A 17,584-nucleotide genomic window follows, 5' to 3' on the forward strand; every position below is an offset into this window, starting at 1 on the left:
CCTCCTCTAAACCCTCCCCCTCCTCCTCCTGCTCCTACGCAACCTCTGCCTCTCAATTAAGAAATGTGAGCCACACGTCGCCAGCAGTCGGTGTGGCGTGGCAGAACAGCGGTGGGCAAGCGTCAGCAGGCCGTGCTGAAACTACTCAGCTTAGGTGACAAGAGGCACACGGCCCCCGAACTGTTGCAGGGTCTGACAGAGCAGACCGACCTCTGGCTTTCGCCGCTGAGCCTCCAACCTACCATGGTCGTGTGTGACAACGGCCGTTACCTGGTGGCGGCTCTGCAGCTCGGCAGCCTCACACACGTGCCATGCCTTGCCCCTCGTCTTTAATCTGGTAGGTAAGTGGTTTCTGAAAAACTACCTGCACTTGTCTGACCTGCTCGGCAAGGTACGCTGCATCTGCGCACATTTCCGCAAGTCCACCACGGACCCTGCCACCCTGAGGACCCTGCAACATCGGTTTAATCTGCCAGAGCACCGACTGCTGTGCGACGTGCACATACGGTGGAATTCTGCACATGTTGACCAGGCTCTATTCGCAGCGTAGATCAATAGTGGAATACCAACTCCAACATGGGCGGCGTAGTGGTAGTCAGCCTCCCCAATTCTTTACTGAGGAGTGGGCCTGGATGGCAGACATCTGCCAGGTCCTCGGAAACTTTGAGGAGTCTACCCAGATGGTGAGCGGCGACGCTGCAATCATTAGCGTAACCATCCCGCTGCTGTGCCTGCTGAGCAGTTTGCTGCAAGGCATAAAGTCCGACGCTTTGCGGTTGAAACAGGAGACGGGGATGACATATGTCACTTGATAGCCAGACCACCCTCATGTCTATATCTCAGCGCGTTTTGCATGGAGGAGTAGGGGGAGGAGCAGGAGAAGGAGGAGGGGGAAGAGACAGCTGGGCACACTGCAGAGGGTTACCATGCTGCTTGCCTCTCATCTGTTCAGTGTGTATGGCCTGTGGAGGAGGAGGAGGAGCCTGAAAGTCCTCTTCCTAGTGAGGACAGCCATGTCTTGCGTATTGGCACCCTGGCACACATGGCTGACTTCATGTTAGGCTGCCTTTCTCGTGACCCTCTCGTTAGACGCATTCTGGCCAACACGGATTACTGGGTGTACACCCTTCTCAACCTACGATACAAAGAGAACCTTTCCACTCTCATTCCCGAAGAGGAAAGGGGTACGAGAGTGATGCAATACCACAGGGCCCTGGTGGACAAAGGGATGCTAAACTTCCCATCTGACAGCGCTAGCGGCAGAAGGCGCAGTTCCGAGGGCCAAGTAGCAGGGGAGGTGCGGAGATCAGGCAGCATGTTCAGCGCAGGCAGGGGAACACTCTCCAAGGCCTTTGCCAGCTTTACGGCTCCCCAGCAAGACTGCGTCACCACTCCCCAGTCAAGGCTGAGTCGGAGGGAGCACTGTAAAAAGATGGTGAGGGAGTATGTAGCCGATCGTACCACCATACTCCGTGATGCCTCTGCTCCATACAACTATTGGGTGTCAAAGCTGGACACGTGGCACGAACTTGCGCTGTATGCCCTGGAGGTGCTGGCTTGCCCTGCCGCTAGCGTCTTGTCAGAGAGGGTGTTTAGTGCAGCTGGGGGAATCATCACGGACAAGCTTACCCGCCTGTCAACTGCCAGTGCCGACATGCTTACACTCATAAAGATGAACAAAGGCTGGATTTCCCCAGACTTCTCTTCTCCACCGGCGGAGAGCAGCGGAACCTAAAGATTCTTTTCGCTGCAACCGCAGATAAAAGCACTCTTCTCTATCACCGGGAAAACAGGGCATTCAGCTTTGTCAATCTGTCTTTGACATTAGTCCTCCTCCTGCTACTCCTCCTCCAGAAACAACATGTCATCGCGCTGAATGGCCAATTTTTCTCCGGCCCAAAAGGCTCAGCTACCAATGTTTTTACAATTTTTCAAAGTTTCAAAAGTATTGATACTTTAACATGAACCAAGTTTTTCAACAAGGCTGCCTACAGGCCCTGCTACAAATTAAGCAACAGTGAACAGTATTTTAAAAAAAATATTTATGGGTTTCACCTGCCCTCTCGGTTGATAAATGTTTCAGAGGTACACTTGTACTCTTTGTACACTTATTTTTCGGGCCCACGCCTACACTCTTATCCAACTAATTTTTCCGGACTTCGCCTACGCTCATGGTATCCCAATGTTTCAGAGGTTGGCCTATACTATTATTACAGAAATTTTACTGGGGTATGCCTGCCTGTACTGCTGCTACAAGAAAGTTACAGGGGTCCGCCTATACTGCTGCAACGTAAATGTTACAGGGGTCTGCCTAGACTGCTGCCATTTAAATGTTACTGGGGTCTGCCTATACTTCTGCCACGTAAATGTTACAGGGGTCTGCCCATACTGCTGCCACAAGGATGTTACTTAGGTCCGCCTATACTGTTGCCACGTAACTGTTACAGGGGTCTGCCTATACTTCTGCTACAGAAATGTTACAGGGGTCTGCCTATACTTCTGCTAATGAAATGTTACTGGGGTCTGCCTATACTGTTACTACAGAAATGTTACTGGGGTCTCCCTAGACTTCTGCCACATAACTGTTACTGGGTTCAGCTTATACCTTTGCTACATGAATATTACAGGGGTCTGTGTATACTATGGGTGCACTAAGTCTTCCCATCGCGGTGTTCTACCTATCTGGCCCCCCAAAAAACACTGACTGACTAGGGCATGGATTGTGGGCCGAGGCCAACATGTATTTTCTCTCAAGTTACCACAGCTGTCCGTGTCACTGCAATGGGATTTCTTTATGTACCTTCTCTGGGTTCCTGGGACCCACCCATGCTGTCGGTGCACACAGACTTTCCATAGCGGAGTTGTACCTGCCTGGCACTATAAAAAAACCCAGACTGACTAGGGTAGGAGTCCCCAAGCACCAGCCGGGCCGTTAGGTGTCTAGCGCTGGTCCGCGGCACCGCGGGGAACTTTTGTTCTAAACACAAGGCCTGCAGGCCGAGTCCGGCCCGTTGCCTTGTGCCATGTGGCCCGCGGCGTGCCGACACCGCTCACCACTGAAGCGATTACCAGCGGGGGCGCCGCAGCGCCCCGCTGGTAATCTCGCTGATCCCAGCGCACACTGACGTCAGTGTGCAGCCAGGATCCTCCTCCCCGAGTCCCCTGCTCATTAGTTCCGCAGGAGAGGACTCGGGGAGGAAGAGTGCCGGGCTGCACACAGACGTCAGGGCAAGCAGAGAGAGAGTGACGCTGACAGCAGGGAGGACGTAATTATATGGGTTGGGGGGGTGCTTATTACTATGGGGGTCTGTTTATTTCTGGGGGGTCTGTTTATTTCTGGGGGGGCTGCTTACAACTGCGGGGGCGGCTTACTACTGAGGGGGCTGCTTTCTACTGGGGGGGCTCCTTACAACTGGGGGGCTGCTTATTACTGGGGGGGCTGCTTACAACTGGGGGCGCTGCTCACTACTGGGGGGGCTGCTTATTACTGTGGGGGGCTTCTTATTACTAGGGGGGGCTGCTTACTATGGGGGGGCTGCTTATTACTGGGGGGGGCTGCTAATTACTGGTGGGAGCTGCCTATTACTGAGGGGGGTCTGCCTATTACTGGGGGGGCTGACTATTGCTGGGGGGGGCTGCTTATTACTGGGGGTGGGGGCTACTTATTACAGGGGGAGGGGCTGCTAATTACTGGGGGGGGCTGCTAATTACTGCGGGGGGCTGGTTATTACTGGGGGGAGGCTGCTTATTTCGGGGGGGGGGCTGTCTATTACTGGGGGGAGATGAATTATATGCTGCCCTATGTGTGTGCTGGGGGCGAGATAAATTATATGCTGCCCTATGTGTGTGCTGAGGGGGGGAGATAAATTATATGCTGCACTATGTGTGTGCTGGGGGGGGGGGGAGATAAATCATATGCTGCCCTATGTGTGTGCTGGGGGGGGGCGGGGGGAAATAGATTATATACTGCCCTATGTGTGTGCTGGGGGGGGAGATAAATTATATGCTGCCCTATGTGTGTGCTGAGGGGGGGAATAGATTATATACTGCCCACATGTGTGTGCTGCCAGGCGGTGGGGGGGGGGGTATATTATACCGCCCTATGTGTGTACTGCCATGACATTCCAAATGTCATAATTAAATAAGTATGCACTAAACTCCAACCCCCTTCATAACCCCGCCCCATATAACAAAAGCCCCGCCCATGTCCCGCCCAACCCTGCCGGGCCTTGTAAAAATGTTCTTGCTTGAAGCCCGTCCCTGGTGCCAAAAAGGTTGGGGACCACTGGACTAGGGCATGGAGTATGGGCGAAGCTAACATGTATTTTCTCTCACGTTACCACAGCTATCTGGGGCACTGCAATGGGATTTCTTTATGTACCTTCTCTGGGTTCCTGGGACCCACCCATGCAGTGGGTGCACACAGACTTCCCATAGCGGTGTTGTACCTGCCTGGCACTATAAAAAAAAAAAAAACAGACTGACTAGGGCATGGAGTGTGGGCCGAAGCCAACATGTATTTTCTCTCACGTTACCACAGCTATCCGGGGCACTGCATTGGGACAAACAAGAGGAGCGATACAGCGCTAATGAGATGTTCACAGCTACGCTAGCATCGCAGTCCGCTCTATGCCCGTGATTGCTGAGGGTTTGTGCAGAGGCCTATGTCCTCAGCGCAGTGAAAGTCTGCCATGTTTGGGCACTCTGATTTTCTTTATGTGTACTGTCTATAAGTTCCTTGGACCCACCCATGCTGTGGGTGCATACAGACTTCCCATTGAGGTGATTTACCTGTCTGTCCCCAAAACACTGACAGACTTGGGTAGGGTGCAGAGTGCAGATGGTTTACCCCTTGCGTTGTCGATGAGGTATCCGACACCCAAACAGATTGAGTAGTGTGTGGACACATAGATTCCCCATTGCTATGTTACTCACAGCACCTTGGGCCACACAAGGTGTTTGCTGGGACAGAGGCAGACCCACGGCCCGCTCAAATACTTTCCACACAGAGTATTGCTGCATTGTGGAGATGTGTAGAAGTGCTGGTCTGGCACCCGAGTCCCCTTTATGCCCACGTTTGCAGCTCCTGACAGAGGTGGCAGAGGATTGGAATGAAGATCGAAAGTCAATTTCTCATCGATTCTCAACAGCATTGTGGGCTATCACCCCCCCCCCCCCTTTTAAAGAGGGTCGCTGCCTGGCCCTGCCAACCTTCTGCAGTGTGTGCCTCCGGTTCCTCCTTATCGCTGATGCAGTTATAAATAGACATGAGGGTATTGTGGCTATGAAGCGAGCGTGTGGCATGAGGGCAGCTGAAGGCTGCGCAGGGACACTTTTGTGTGAGCTGCGGATGAAGGGTCGTGCGGTGGGTTGGGCAGCATGTAACCCAGGAGAAGAGGCAGGGGTGTGTACTGCAGGCAGTGATTGTGCTTGGTTGGAGGTAGTGGGGTGCTTAGCTAAGGTGTGCCTTGCTAATGAGGGTTTGTCCGAAGTAAAAATTGTTAGGGGGGGGGAGACTCTAGCCGCTATTGTGGCTTAATAGTGAGACCTGGGAGCCTGAGATGCAGCCCTGCATGTTGCCCCTGGCCTGCCCTATCCGTTTCTGTGACATTTCCATCCCTTTCGTAGGTTTTCCAGATTTTCACAAGTGAAAACCTAAGCGGAGCATCGGTCATATACAAAAATGCTCGAGTCGCCCATTGACTTTAATGGAGTTCGTTTCGAGTAACGAACTCTCGAGCATCGCGGAAAGTTCGACTCGAGCAGCGAGCACCCGAGCATTTTGGTGCTCGCTCATCTCTAGAGCTGAGTATTCATTTGCATTAATGATAAAACATAAGTACTTAAAGGGGTTGTCCCGCGGCAGCAAGTGGGTCTATACACTTCTGTATGGCCATATTAATGCACTTCGTAATGTACATTGTGCATTAATTATGAGCCATACAGAAGTTATAAAAAGTTTTTCACTTACCTGCTCCGTTGCTGGCGTCCTCGTCTCCATGGTTGCCGTCTAATTTTCGCCGTCTAATGGCCAAATTAGACGCGCTTGCGCAGTCCGGGTCTTCTGCTTTCTTCAATGGAGCCTCTCGTGCAGGATGCCGGCTCCGTGTGGCTCCGCCCCGTCACGTGCCGATTCCAGCCAATCAGGAGGCTGGAATCGGCAATGGACCGCACAGAAGAGCTGCGGTCCACGGAGGAAGAAGATCCCGGCGGCCATCTTCAACCGGTAAGTATAGAAGTCACCGGAGCGCGGGGATTCAGGTAAGCGCTGTGCTGTTTTTTTTTTTAAGTCCCTGCATCGGGGTTGTCTCGCGCCGAACGGGGGGGGGGGGGGGTTGAAAAAAAAAAAAAACGTTTCGGCGCGGGACAACCCCTTTAAGTGAATGAAACCTCTTACAAAGATTCTTATGATGTGATTTTTTTAAATACAATTTTAAGCAAGGGGCAAGGCTGGAAGGATGCTAGATGCTAGAAGGCACGCCAGCAAGCCCCTCTGAATCTATGCCAGCAAGCAGCAAACTGAATCTATGCCCACAGAATTCTATTTGCTAGTCCTATGCATGATATTGTGACACTGTATATGGACTTAGTAGCTGTGAACGGGCTGCCACGTAAATGAGGTTAAGAGCTTGATCACATGGTCATCAAAAATGCGCACAAGCTAGCTGCGCAAGAGAAATCGCAGCTTACTGTGTAAAAAACTTTTCACACAGAAGTCTTAGCTGTAACGCCATTAAAACAACGCTGATGAGCAACGGAAAAAATGTGCTGCTGTTTGGGAGTTCGAAGATAAGAGAGATACATTGCCACAGCAGCCCTGAAGGCCCTCGTTAGGCTGAACAGGGCTGTAAGCTCCTGTTAGTTCCCGGCGGGAATGAAGGGAACCCTAGCGGAATCCCTTCATCTCAGCGGGGCTGGAGGTAACTCCCCAGCAGCAGGGCTGGAGGGATTTCTAGAAATCGTGCAATCTGCCATATGTGAATACTAGCTGATATACCCGGCTTCGCCCGAGTTAATTTGGTGCTGGTGTTTATCTGGTGTTCACACGGAAAATCTTCTGAAGTCGTGGTTACTTTAGAAATACCGGAAAAACATATGTTCACCATTTTGCATAGTTCTCTGCGTTACCCAGGAAACACCATGGGGAGGTAACCATGCGACGTTTCCATTATATAAAATGACATCAGGAAGTGAGAGAATTAGATTCCATACGTAAAATTTGGACACTAATTCTTTTGCGATTAGAATTGAACAATCGAGGTGGGTGCCATTAACTTTTCCTATTTTGGAGATAATCTATGCTTGTGCCAAAATTCATGTTACTACGACATCAGGAAGTTGGAGAACTTTTGGCGAGTCAGTCAGTCAGTCAGTCAGTGAATGAGTGAGTGAGTGAGTCAGTGAGGGCTTTCGTCTATATATAGTTTCTATGACATTGGGAAGTGAAAGATTTTTGGTTATGTACGTTAAATTTCGACGCTAATTCTTTTGCGCTAGAATTGAATAATCGAGTTGGGACCCAATTACTTTTCCTATTTTGGAGATAATCTATGCTTGTGCCAAAATTCATGTTTCTACGACATCAGGAAGTTGGAGAACTTTTGGCGAGTCAGTCAGTCAGTCAGTCAGTGAATGAGTGAGTGAGTGAGTCAGTGAGGGCTTTCGTCTATATATATAGATAGATAGATACACTTAGGCCTCATGTCCACGGGCAAAAGAAGAATTAAAATCCACAGCGGATTTTAACTCTTCTCCTGCCCGCGGATCCGCACCCCATAGGGATGCATTGACCACCCGCGGGTAAATAAATACCCGCAGATGGTCTATAAAAGTGATTTTTAAAAAAATGGAGCATGAAAAAATCTGGACCATGCTCCATTTTCGTGCGGGTCTCCCGCGGGGACGGCTCCCGCGGGCTTCTATTGAAGCCTATGGAAGCCGTCCGGATCCGCGGGAGACCAAAATTGGAGTTTACCCACCCACTCCGGTTCTTCCCTTCGCCGCGGCTCTATCTTCTTTCCGTCGCGGCCGGATCTTTTTTCTTCGGGCTGGCGCATGCGCAGGGCACGTCACCGACGCGCCCTGCTCATCCGCCAGGCCGAAGAAAGGAGATCCGGCCGCGACGCAGAGAAGATGACGCCGCGGTGAAGGGAAGACCTGGAGCGGGCGAGAGGTAAGTTTAATTCTTATTTTAAGCGCTCATGTCCGCGGGGCAGGAGGGACTCACTACGCATTCTACATGGAGAATCCGTAGCGGGCCTGATTTTCCCCGTGGACATGAGGCCTTATAGTTTCAGTTCAAATATCTGTCTGTAACGAAGTTCTAACTATAACTGTATGTTAAATATATTGCAACATCTTGTGATTTGGGAAAGTGTAATTATCATACTTCCGGCATTGGAAAGTGATATTTGAAATTCATATTAAAATGCAGTTGGTATTTGGAACAAATGTCTGGCAATAATCCCATTGCATAATTAATTAATATACATACGGGATCCCATAGCTCTGATGTATAAAACGTTATTGCTTTCAGTAAGAGAACAAACCTAACAAAAAGAAAATGTTATTAGCACAAGCCTTGGAGACTACTTGGGTCTCTTCATCAGGCATGATGAAATAAAATGCTATATCGTGCCAGATGAAGATACCTAAGTAATCTCCAAAGCTTGGGCTGTTAATATCATTTTATTTTTGTTAGCCATTAAAAGGCATTATATCTAAAATATGATTTTTTTCCCCTGATTGACAGCAATAACATTTTGTTCTACTGGCTGACATGATACCAAATGTTTTATGTTTTTTTCCTGATGTACAGTACTGTGCAAAAGTATTAGCCAAGTGTGGAAGCATTGCAGTAAACTAAAAATGGTCTTAAAATAGAAGTGTTACTGTGTTTCCCCCCAAATAAGACACTGTCTTATATTAATTTTTTTGCCCCAAAAGGAGCACAGTGTCTTATTTTTAAGGGGTGTCTTATAATACTCACCTAGCAGCTGGCGTTCAGGTCCCTCGCTCTGGTCTCTGGTGCTGCTGCAGGCTTCCATGTACTCCTGAATGCTGACAGAGCATTTCTTCCTGGTAGTGAGGCTTGAATATCCTGCCTCCAGGAAGCAACTACTCTGATTGGTTCATCGAGCGCTGCATCAGCCAATCAGAGCTGGTGCTCAATTATCCAATCACAGCCATTCAACATTTTTGGGGGGCAGGGCTTATATTTTAAACCTCCCTGTAATTTAGGGTTGGACTTATTATCGGGGTAGGTCTTATTTTTGGGGAAACATGGTAATAGTTTATTTTGTGTCAACTAACAAAATGCAATATAGAAATCTAAGTTTAATAAATATTTGGTGTGACCGCCCACTGCTTTTAAAACTGCATCAATTCTTTTAGGTACATTTGCACAAAGGCAGGGCTTTTGTAGAATTATAGAGAGAAACAGCTATGTAGGAGGTCAAACTCTGCTACAAAGGTGAGCTTGTGGAAGATATTTTCATGTCACAGGTCGTACACCATGGCAAGCCTGAGCACAGCAACAAGACACAAAGTAATTACACTGCATCAGCAAGGTCTCTCAAAGGCAAAGATTACAAAGCTGACTGGAGACTCAAGATGTACTGTTCAAGCTCTTTTGAAGAAGCACAAAAAAACAGGCAACAATGAGGGCTGCAAACGCAGTGGTTGGCCAAGGAAATTTGTACAGCAGATGAAAGAGACATCCTTCCTACTTTTCTTCAAAATTGGAAGATATCTAGCAGTGGTATCAGCTCAGAACTGGCAGAAACCAGTGGGACCCAAGTATACCCATCAGCCGTTTGAAGAGGTCTGGTCAGAGGTAGTCTTCATAAAAGCAATGTGGACAAAAAGCCATTCCTTTGACGTAGAAACAAGAGCAAGTAACTGCATTAAAACATAGTAACTGGGGTGAAGAAAAATGGCAGCGGGTGCTCTGGACTGATGAGTCAACATTTGAAATATTTTGCTGTAACAGAAGGTACTTTGTTCACTGAAGGACTGGGAGGAAGTTCAATAATGAGTATCTGCAGGCAATGGTGAAGCATGGTGGCCATTCCTTGCAAATTTGGACCTTCATTTCAGCAAATGTAGTTAGGGATTTCGTCAAGATTAATGTTTTCCTCAATGCTGAGAAATAATGACAGATACCTATACATCATGAAATAATGTCAGGTAGATTACCCCAAACATACAGTCAATGTCATTAAGAACTACCTTCAGCATAAAGAAGAACAAGGAGTCCTGGAAGTGATGATATGGCGTCCACAGAGCCTTGATCTCACATCACTGAGTCTGTCTATTGGTATTACATGAAGAGACAAGGATTTCAAAAGGCTACATCCACAGAAATTCTGTGGTTAGTTCTCCAAAATATTTGGAATAACCGCCTTGCCGAGTTCCTTCAAAAACTGTATACCTAGAAGAATTGATGCTATTCTAAAGTCACAAATTTTGGCGCACACATTTTTTTAACTAAAAATATGTGACTTTAAACATTTTCAAGTCTGCCTTGAAATGCTTTAAAAAGATGGGTGTGACTTAGCGGCTCAGGCATGGCCTCCTCGGCCTGACAGATTTAGAAATTTACACTAGAAATGAGCATAAATTGTAGCTGACATATATGCCTGCTCGTCTGTGGAGTATATGTCGTTCCCTGCACATGCATAGTTAGCCATGTAAAAATGTATTAAGATGCCGGCGCCTCATAATAAATTTGTGAAAAGCCAATCTTTGTAAATTTCCCTTTAACATTTATCATTTCCTAATGACCTGTGAAAATTTAAAGTTTTGTAATTGTTTATGTTTTGCTATTTTAGGCCTTTCAGCTGCTAAACTGCTAACAGAGGCAGGACTTAATGTCATTGTGTTAGAGGCTCAGGACAGAGTTGGTGGACGAACACATACTATACGAGTGAGTTATACTCTTTTGTTCATCTAAAGTTAACTTTATTTAAGATGGCAACACATATGCAGTATTTAATGCATTTTGAAGTGTAGATTTTTTTGCAATCTTCTGAGCCAAAGACAGAAGTGGATCCAGTAGAATGTCAAGTATAAATGTCACAGATCAGGAAGGGAGAGACGATCGCTCTAACCATTGTGTCCAATTTTCCACAGCAGAGTCGGATTTCTCTAGTGAGATTACAGGTGGATTTGTAACCAGCTTTCATGGGGGCCTGCCACATGCAGACAGAAAAGCATAAATAGCCCCCTGATCCATCTGAGGTATGGTTCATTTTAAAATGGACAAGGCTCAGCTAATAAATTGCAGATTTATTCTAAAAAAGACTAGCAGTGCACACACACACACACATATAAATATATATATATATATATATATATATACACATATACAGAAAGGTTGTTACACGGGAGTATAAGGGTGTTCAGGTATATACAACAAGACAGTATTTTAAAATAAAACAAGGAGAAAAAGAAAAGAAAGATACCAGATTTGGGATATCTGGCCCGAGGTTCTGCTTCATGCAGAGTCATGGGAGCAGCCTTACGCTGAGGCATATCTCTGAAGTCTCACCCTGGGTCTCTCTGAGACCATTAGTTTTAATGTTTCCTCAGAACACACCTCAAGTCAACATATCTTTGCAGGAGTCCTTCTGATTGGAAATATATACTGTCATATTTCCGGTCATGATTTTACCTATTCAGTGATATCAATCATGACACATAAATTATAACCAGGTACGCGGATATGCCATTTGGGAGGTATTTTGGACCTCCACCCCAATGTGTTAAAGGGGTTGTCCCGAGGCAGCAAGTGGGTCTATACACTTCTGTATGGCAATAATAATGCACTTTGTAATATACATTGTGCATTAATTATGAGCCATACAGAAGTTATAAAAAGTTTTTTACTTACCTGCTCCGTTGCTAGCGTCCTCGTCTCCATGGTGCCGACTAATTTTTGGCCTCCGATGGCCAAATTAGCCGCGCTTGCGCAGTCCGGGTCTTCAGCAGTCTTCTATGGAGCCGCTCGTGCCAGAGAGCGGCTCCGTGTAGCTCCGCCCCGTCACGTGCCGATTCCAGCCAATCAGGAGGCTGGAATCGGCAGTGGACCGCACAGAAGAGCTGCGGTCCACGAAGACAGAGGATCCCGGCGGCCATCTTCAGCGGTAAGTATTGAAGTCACCGGAGCGCGGGGATTAAGGTAAGCGCTCCGGTAAACTTTCTTTACTTCCCTGCATCGGGGTTGTCTCGCGCCGAACGGGGGGGGGGTTGAAAAAAAAAAAAACCCGTTTCGGCACGGGACAACCCCTTTAAGGTGCGTTTTGTTCAGCTGGCCTGTCCGATTCTGAAAATATATTTCCTATCGGGCTACGTCCTTCACACAACTAATAATCTTTATTAGAAGATGTTTCCCTAATCTGAATTTCCTCTTTGGGGTGTCAGCGAGAAGTCAGCTATTAGGTCAATGATTTTGCCTAGACTTCATTAACAAGTACATGGTCACACAATGTGGTTTACTAATGCTAATTCTACACCAATAGATACAGGTGGAAGACGAAAGGGAAAATCAACAGGCAGGAGTGAGTAAATGGGTGAAAGGGCATCTGGAAAATTACCAATGCACTTTAACTACACAAAAAATGGATGGCACTATAGCCAGGCCTGAATGGGTTAATATAAAATGGAAGCTGAGATAGGTCTAAGAACTGACACACACAAAATGGCTGATGGCCTCCCAGTCTCTATATCACAATAAATACTTTCAAAGACAGCATCCTGAGTGCATTTAAAATCAGCTTTATTTATCTATCATGCAACATTTTCATTGTGTCAGTCTTTTTCAAGCATATATCAATTAACACCAGTAAAGTTTATATAATCAGTAAAGCCATTTCACATTTGCATCAGAACCGGAGATTACGTCCCAGATCCGGCTCAAGATACTGGAAGAAAAATCATGCAGCACTTTTTCTTGCATTCAAAAGCCAGGCAGCTGACCATTATAGTCAGTGGGGTCCATCCGGTGCTGTTTGGTTCCATTCAGAGATGGAGACGTTTGGCTGCAGAGATTCCCTTTTCCTGCTCCCCGAACCGAGCAGGAAAGTGGAACCCAAAGTGTAGATGTGAAACTACCCTAACATATACATGCAAACCAATCGGTAAACAAAGCCCACCTCCTAGCAGCAGGAAAATACAACAATAAAAGCATTCAGTTGGCTCCATACTGATAATTGCGGTAACATTTGAAAACTGACAAGTTGGTTTAAGTAGTACTATTTTATATTACTAAAAAGAACTACACTTAAAATATAACCTTTATTTCTAATATCATTTAAATTATCTTGGCGTGTACGAATATAAGCAATACTCTACATTGTGATATTTATTCAAAACTCCAATATAACACCAGAGAGATCAATACCCTGTGTCACTGAAACCAATTATTGTTGGCTGTCAGATATTCAAACCAGCCATAGTGAATTCACAGGTGGCACATCAACAGGAGTAGTATAACCGGTTTATCACTTCAAACACAGAGTTTTATTTCAACTGTGTTAATGAGTAAATATATGAAAATATATTCTCACAAGAGTCTCTCTGCATGATTATTTCCGATCAGCTCTGTAGCGAACCAGGAATTCTCTCTTAGTGTAAGGGAATAATTCCTACTATCATCTCATCCCTTTACGATAGGAAGTCCTAAGAGGAGAGGTAAGGTATGGTATAGAGGGTGGTCTTCACAGAATCCACAGTTTATTATGTATAAACCAGCATTTATGATTCGCTGGATGTGTTTTATTACTGTATCACTGTAATGCTAAATCCATATGGCGTTACTTGGTCATATATCCCAATACCAAGGCACCATAATATCTTTAATTATGACATCAATGGCTAACTGAGCATGTGCCTGATATTAAATGCAGTCCCATTTACCAGTTGGTATCAATGTACAACCATACACTCTCTTCTATCATGTGATTCGGCACAAGGAGCTAATAAATCCCAACCACTATTAATCTCTTCAGACAGTGTACCACAGATCGCTGGATATTAGTAGGCAGATGCCATATATAAGCAAGTGCCCATTGTCTGCTAGATCCACCATACAGTAGTTTAGTTAATAGGTTAGGACTTGAGATGAGCGAGCAGCAAAATGCTCGGGTGCTCGTTACTCGAGACGAACTTTTCGCAATGCTCAAGGGTTCATTTCCAGTAACGAACCCCATTGAAGTCAATGGGCGACCCGAGCATTTTTGTATATCACCGATGCTCGCTAAGGTTTTCATTTGTGAAAATCTGGGCAATTCAAGAAAGTGATGGGAACGACACAGAAACGGATAAGGTAGGCGAGGGGCTACATGTTGGGCTGCATCTTAAGTTCCCAGGTCCTACTATTAAGCCACAATAGCGGCAAAAGTGCCCCCCACCCTCCCAACAATTTTTACTTCTGAAAAACCCTCATTAGCAAGGCATACCTTAGCTAAGCACCACACTACCTCCAACAAAGCACAATCACTGTCTCCATGACACTCCGCTGCCACTTCTCCTGGGTAACATGCTGCCCAACCCCCCCGCACGACCCAGTGTCCACAGCGAACACCAAAGTGTCCCTGCGCAGCCTTCAGCTGCACTCATGCCACACGCTGGCCTCATAGCCACACCACCCTCATGTCTATTTATAAGTGCGTCTGCCATGAGGAGGAACCGCAGGCACACACTGCAGAGGGTTGGCACGGCCAGGCAGCAACCCTCTTTAAAAGGGGCAGGGCGATAGCCCACAATGCTGTACAGAAGCAATGAGAAATCCAATCCTGTGCCACCTCCATCAGGAGCTGCACACGTGGGCATAGCAATGGGGAACCCATGTGCCACACACTATTCATTCTGTCAAGGTGTCTGCATGCCCCAGTCAGACCGGGGCTTTTTATAAATAATCACAGGCAGGTACAACTCCGCAATGGGAATTCCATGTGCACCCACAGCATGGGTGGCTCCCTGGAACCCACCGGCTGTACATAAATGTATCCCATTGCAGTGCCCTGGACAGCAGAGCTAACATCAGATTAAATGCAGGTGGGCTTCGGCCCACACTGCATGCCCCAGTCACACTGGGGTTTTTTATAAGTAGACACAGGCAGGTACAACTCCCTATTGTGAAGTCCCTGTGGACCCACAGCATGGGTAGCTCCCTAGAACCCACCGGCGGTACATAAATAAATCCCATTGCATTGCCCATCACAGCTGAGGTAACGTCAGGTTTAATGCAGGTGGTCTTCGGCCCACACTGCATGCCCCAGTCTGACCGGGGTTTTTAATACATAGACACAGGCAGGTACAAATCCCTAATGTGAAATCCCTGTGGACCCACAGCATGGGTGGATCCCAGGAAGCCACCGGCGGTACATAAATATATCCCATTGCATTGCCCATCACAGCTGAGTTAACGTCAGGTTTAATGCAGGTGGGCTTCGGCCCACACTGCATGCCCCAGTCAGACTGGGGTTCTTTAGAAGTGGACACATGCAGTTACAACTCCGTGTGGACCGACAGCATGGGTGGGTCCCAGGAAGCCACCGGCGGTACATAAATATATCCCATTGCATTGCCCATCACAGCTGAGGTAACGTCCGATTAAATGCAGGTGGTCTTCGGCCCATACTGCATGCCCCAGTTTGACCGGGGTTTTTAATACATAGACACTGGCTGGTACAAATCCCTAATGTGAAGTCCCTGTGGACCCATGCCATGGGTGGCTCCCTGGAACCCATCGGCGGTACATAAATTTATCCCATTGCAGTGTCCTGCTCAGCAGAGCTAACGTCACATACAATATAGGTGTGCTTCGGCCCACAGTGCATGCCCCAGTCAGACTGGTAATATGTACCTTAACAGTAAGTGGCGCGGTTTTATTTAGTTGGTTTTCGGAATGTGGCCAGGATTAAGTTGACGGTGGCGGGGGAATGGTGGGGGGGCTCTCTTGTTGTGTCGTTAAAGGTGAAATTCTTGGACTGACACCAGACGGACCAATGCAAAGGTATTTGCCAAGAATGTTTTCATTGTTGGAGGAGGGAGGGGATGTTTTTGAGGCAATACATGTCCTCTCCACGTGTCCGTGGTTATATGCACCTTAACAGTAACCGTGTTGGTGGGAAATGGCCTTGCCACCATCATGTCTTTGGGAAGCCTCCGTTTCCCCACCCCAGTGACATAGCATTAGCAGCGGTATAGGTAGAGCCCAGAATTAGTAACATTTCAGCAGTAGCATTAGGGACAGGCCCCAGTAACATATCACTAGCAGCATTATAGGGGGAACACAGTATTAGTTCCATTTCAGTAGTAGTAGCTGTCCACACAGGCCCCAGTAACAATTCCGAAGCAGCAGTATAGGGGCAGCACAGTATTAGTTCCATTTCAGTAGTAGTAGCAGTCAAGACAGGCCACAGTAACATTCCCGTTGCAGCAGTTTAGGGAGATAACAGTCTCTTTCACATTTCAGTAGTTGCAGTATAGACAAGGCCCCAGTTACATTTATGTTTATGTAGCAAAAGTGTGGGCCAACCCCACACACCTTGCTGTAGCATGAGTGCAGGCGAAGCCCATAAAAATTACTAAGATTACACTGTAGGCGAGGGCCCAAAAAAATTGGTGTACCAACAGTACTAATGTACCTCAGAAAAATTGCCCATGCCCAACCAAGAGGGCAGGTGAAACCCATTAATCGCTTTGGTTAATGTGGCTTAATTTGTAACTAGGCCTGTAGGCAGCCCAGTTAAAATAAAAATTGGTTCAGGTGCAAGTTTCAACGCTTTAATGAGAATTCAAACGTATAAACATTGTTTACTAAAGTAAATTGCCCGTTCGGCGTGATTACGTGAGGTTTCAGGAGGAGGAACAGGAGGAGGAGGATGAATATAATACACAGATTGATGAAGCTAAAAGGTCACCGTTTTTGATGGTGATAGAGAACGATGCTTTCATCCGCGGGTGCAGCCTACGTATTGTTTAAGTACCGCTGCTGTCCACTGGTGGAGAAGAGAAGTCTGGGGAAATCCATCTTTATGAGTGTAAGCCTGTCGGCACTGTCGGTTGACAGGCGGGTACGCTTATCCGTGATGATTCCCCCAGCCGCACTAAACACCCTCTCTGACAAGACGCTAGCCGCAGGACAAGCAAGCACCTCCAGGGCATACAGCGCGAGTTCAGGCCACATGTCCAGCTTCGACACCCAGTAGTTGTAGGGGGCAGAGGCGTCACGGAGGACGGTCGTGCAATCGGATACGTACTCCCTCACCATCCTTTTACAGTGCTCCCGCCAACTCAGCCTTGACTGGGGAGTGGTGACACAGTCTTGCTGGGAAGCCATAAAGCTGGCAAAGGCCTTAGAGAGTGTTCCCCTGCCTACGCTGTACATGCTGCCTGATCTCCGCGCCTCCGCTGCTACCTGGCCCTCGGAACTGCGCCTTCTGCCACTAGCGCTGTCGGATGGGAATTTTACCATCAGTTTGTCCGCCAGGGTCCTGTGGTATAGCATCACTCTCGAACCCCTTTCCTCTTCGGGTATGAGAGTGGAAAGGTTCTCCTTATACAGTGGGTCGAGCAG

At 47.4% G+C, this 17,584-nt stretch overlaps 1 protein-coding gene across 2 annotated transcripts in view; it reads left to right on the forward strand.

The window, feature by feature from the left end:
* LOC136625622 (amine oxidase [flavin-containing] B-like) overlaps window positions 1-17,584 on the forward strand; it is a 103,616-nt gene that overhangs the window by 6,052 nt on the left and 79,980 nt on the right. For both annotated transcript variants that reach the window (XM_066599976.1, XM_066599977.1), the window contains exon 2: window positions 10,833-10,927. In XM_066599976.1, the coding sequence (XP_066456073.1) occupies window positions 10,833-10,927 (95 nt within the window). The remainder of the gene's footprint in view (window positions 1-10,832; window positions 10,928-17,584) is intronic.

Source organism: Eleutherodactylus coqui, chromosome 4 (genome assembly GCF_035609145.1).
Source record: "Eleutherodactylus coqui strain aEleCoq1 chromosome 4, aEleCoq1.hap1, whole genome shotgun sequence".
Classification (NCBI taxonomy): domain Eukaryota; kingdom Metazoa; phylum Chordata; class Amphibia; order Anura; family Eleutherodactylidae; genus Eleutherodactylus; species Eleutherodactylus coqui.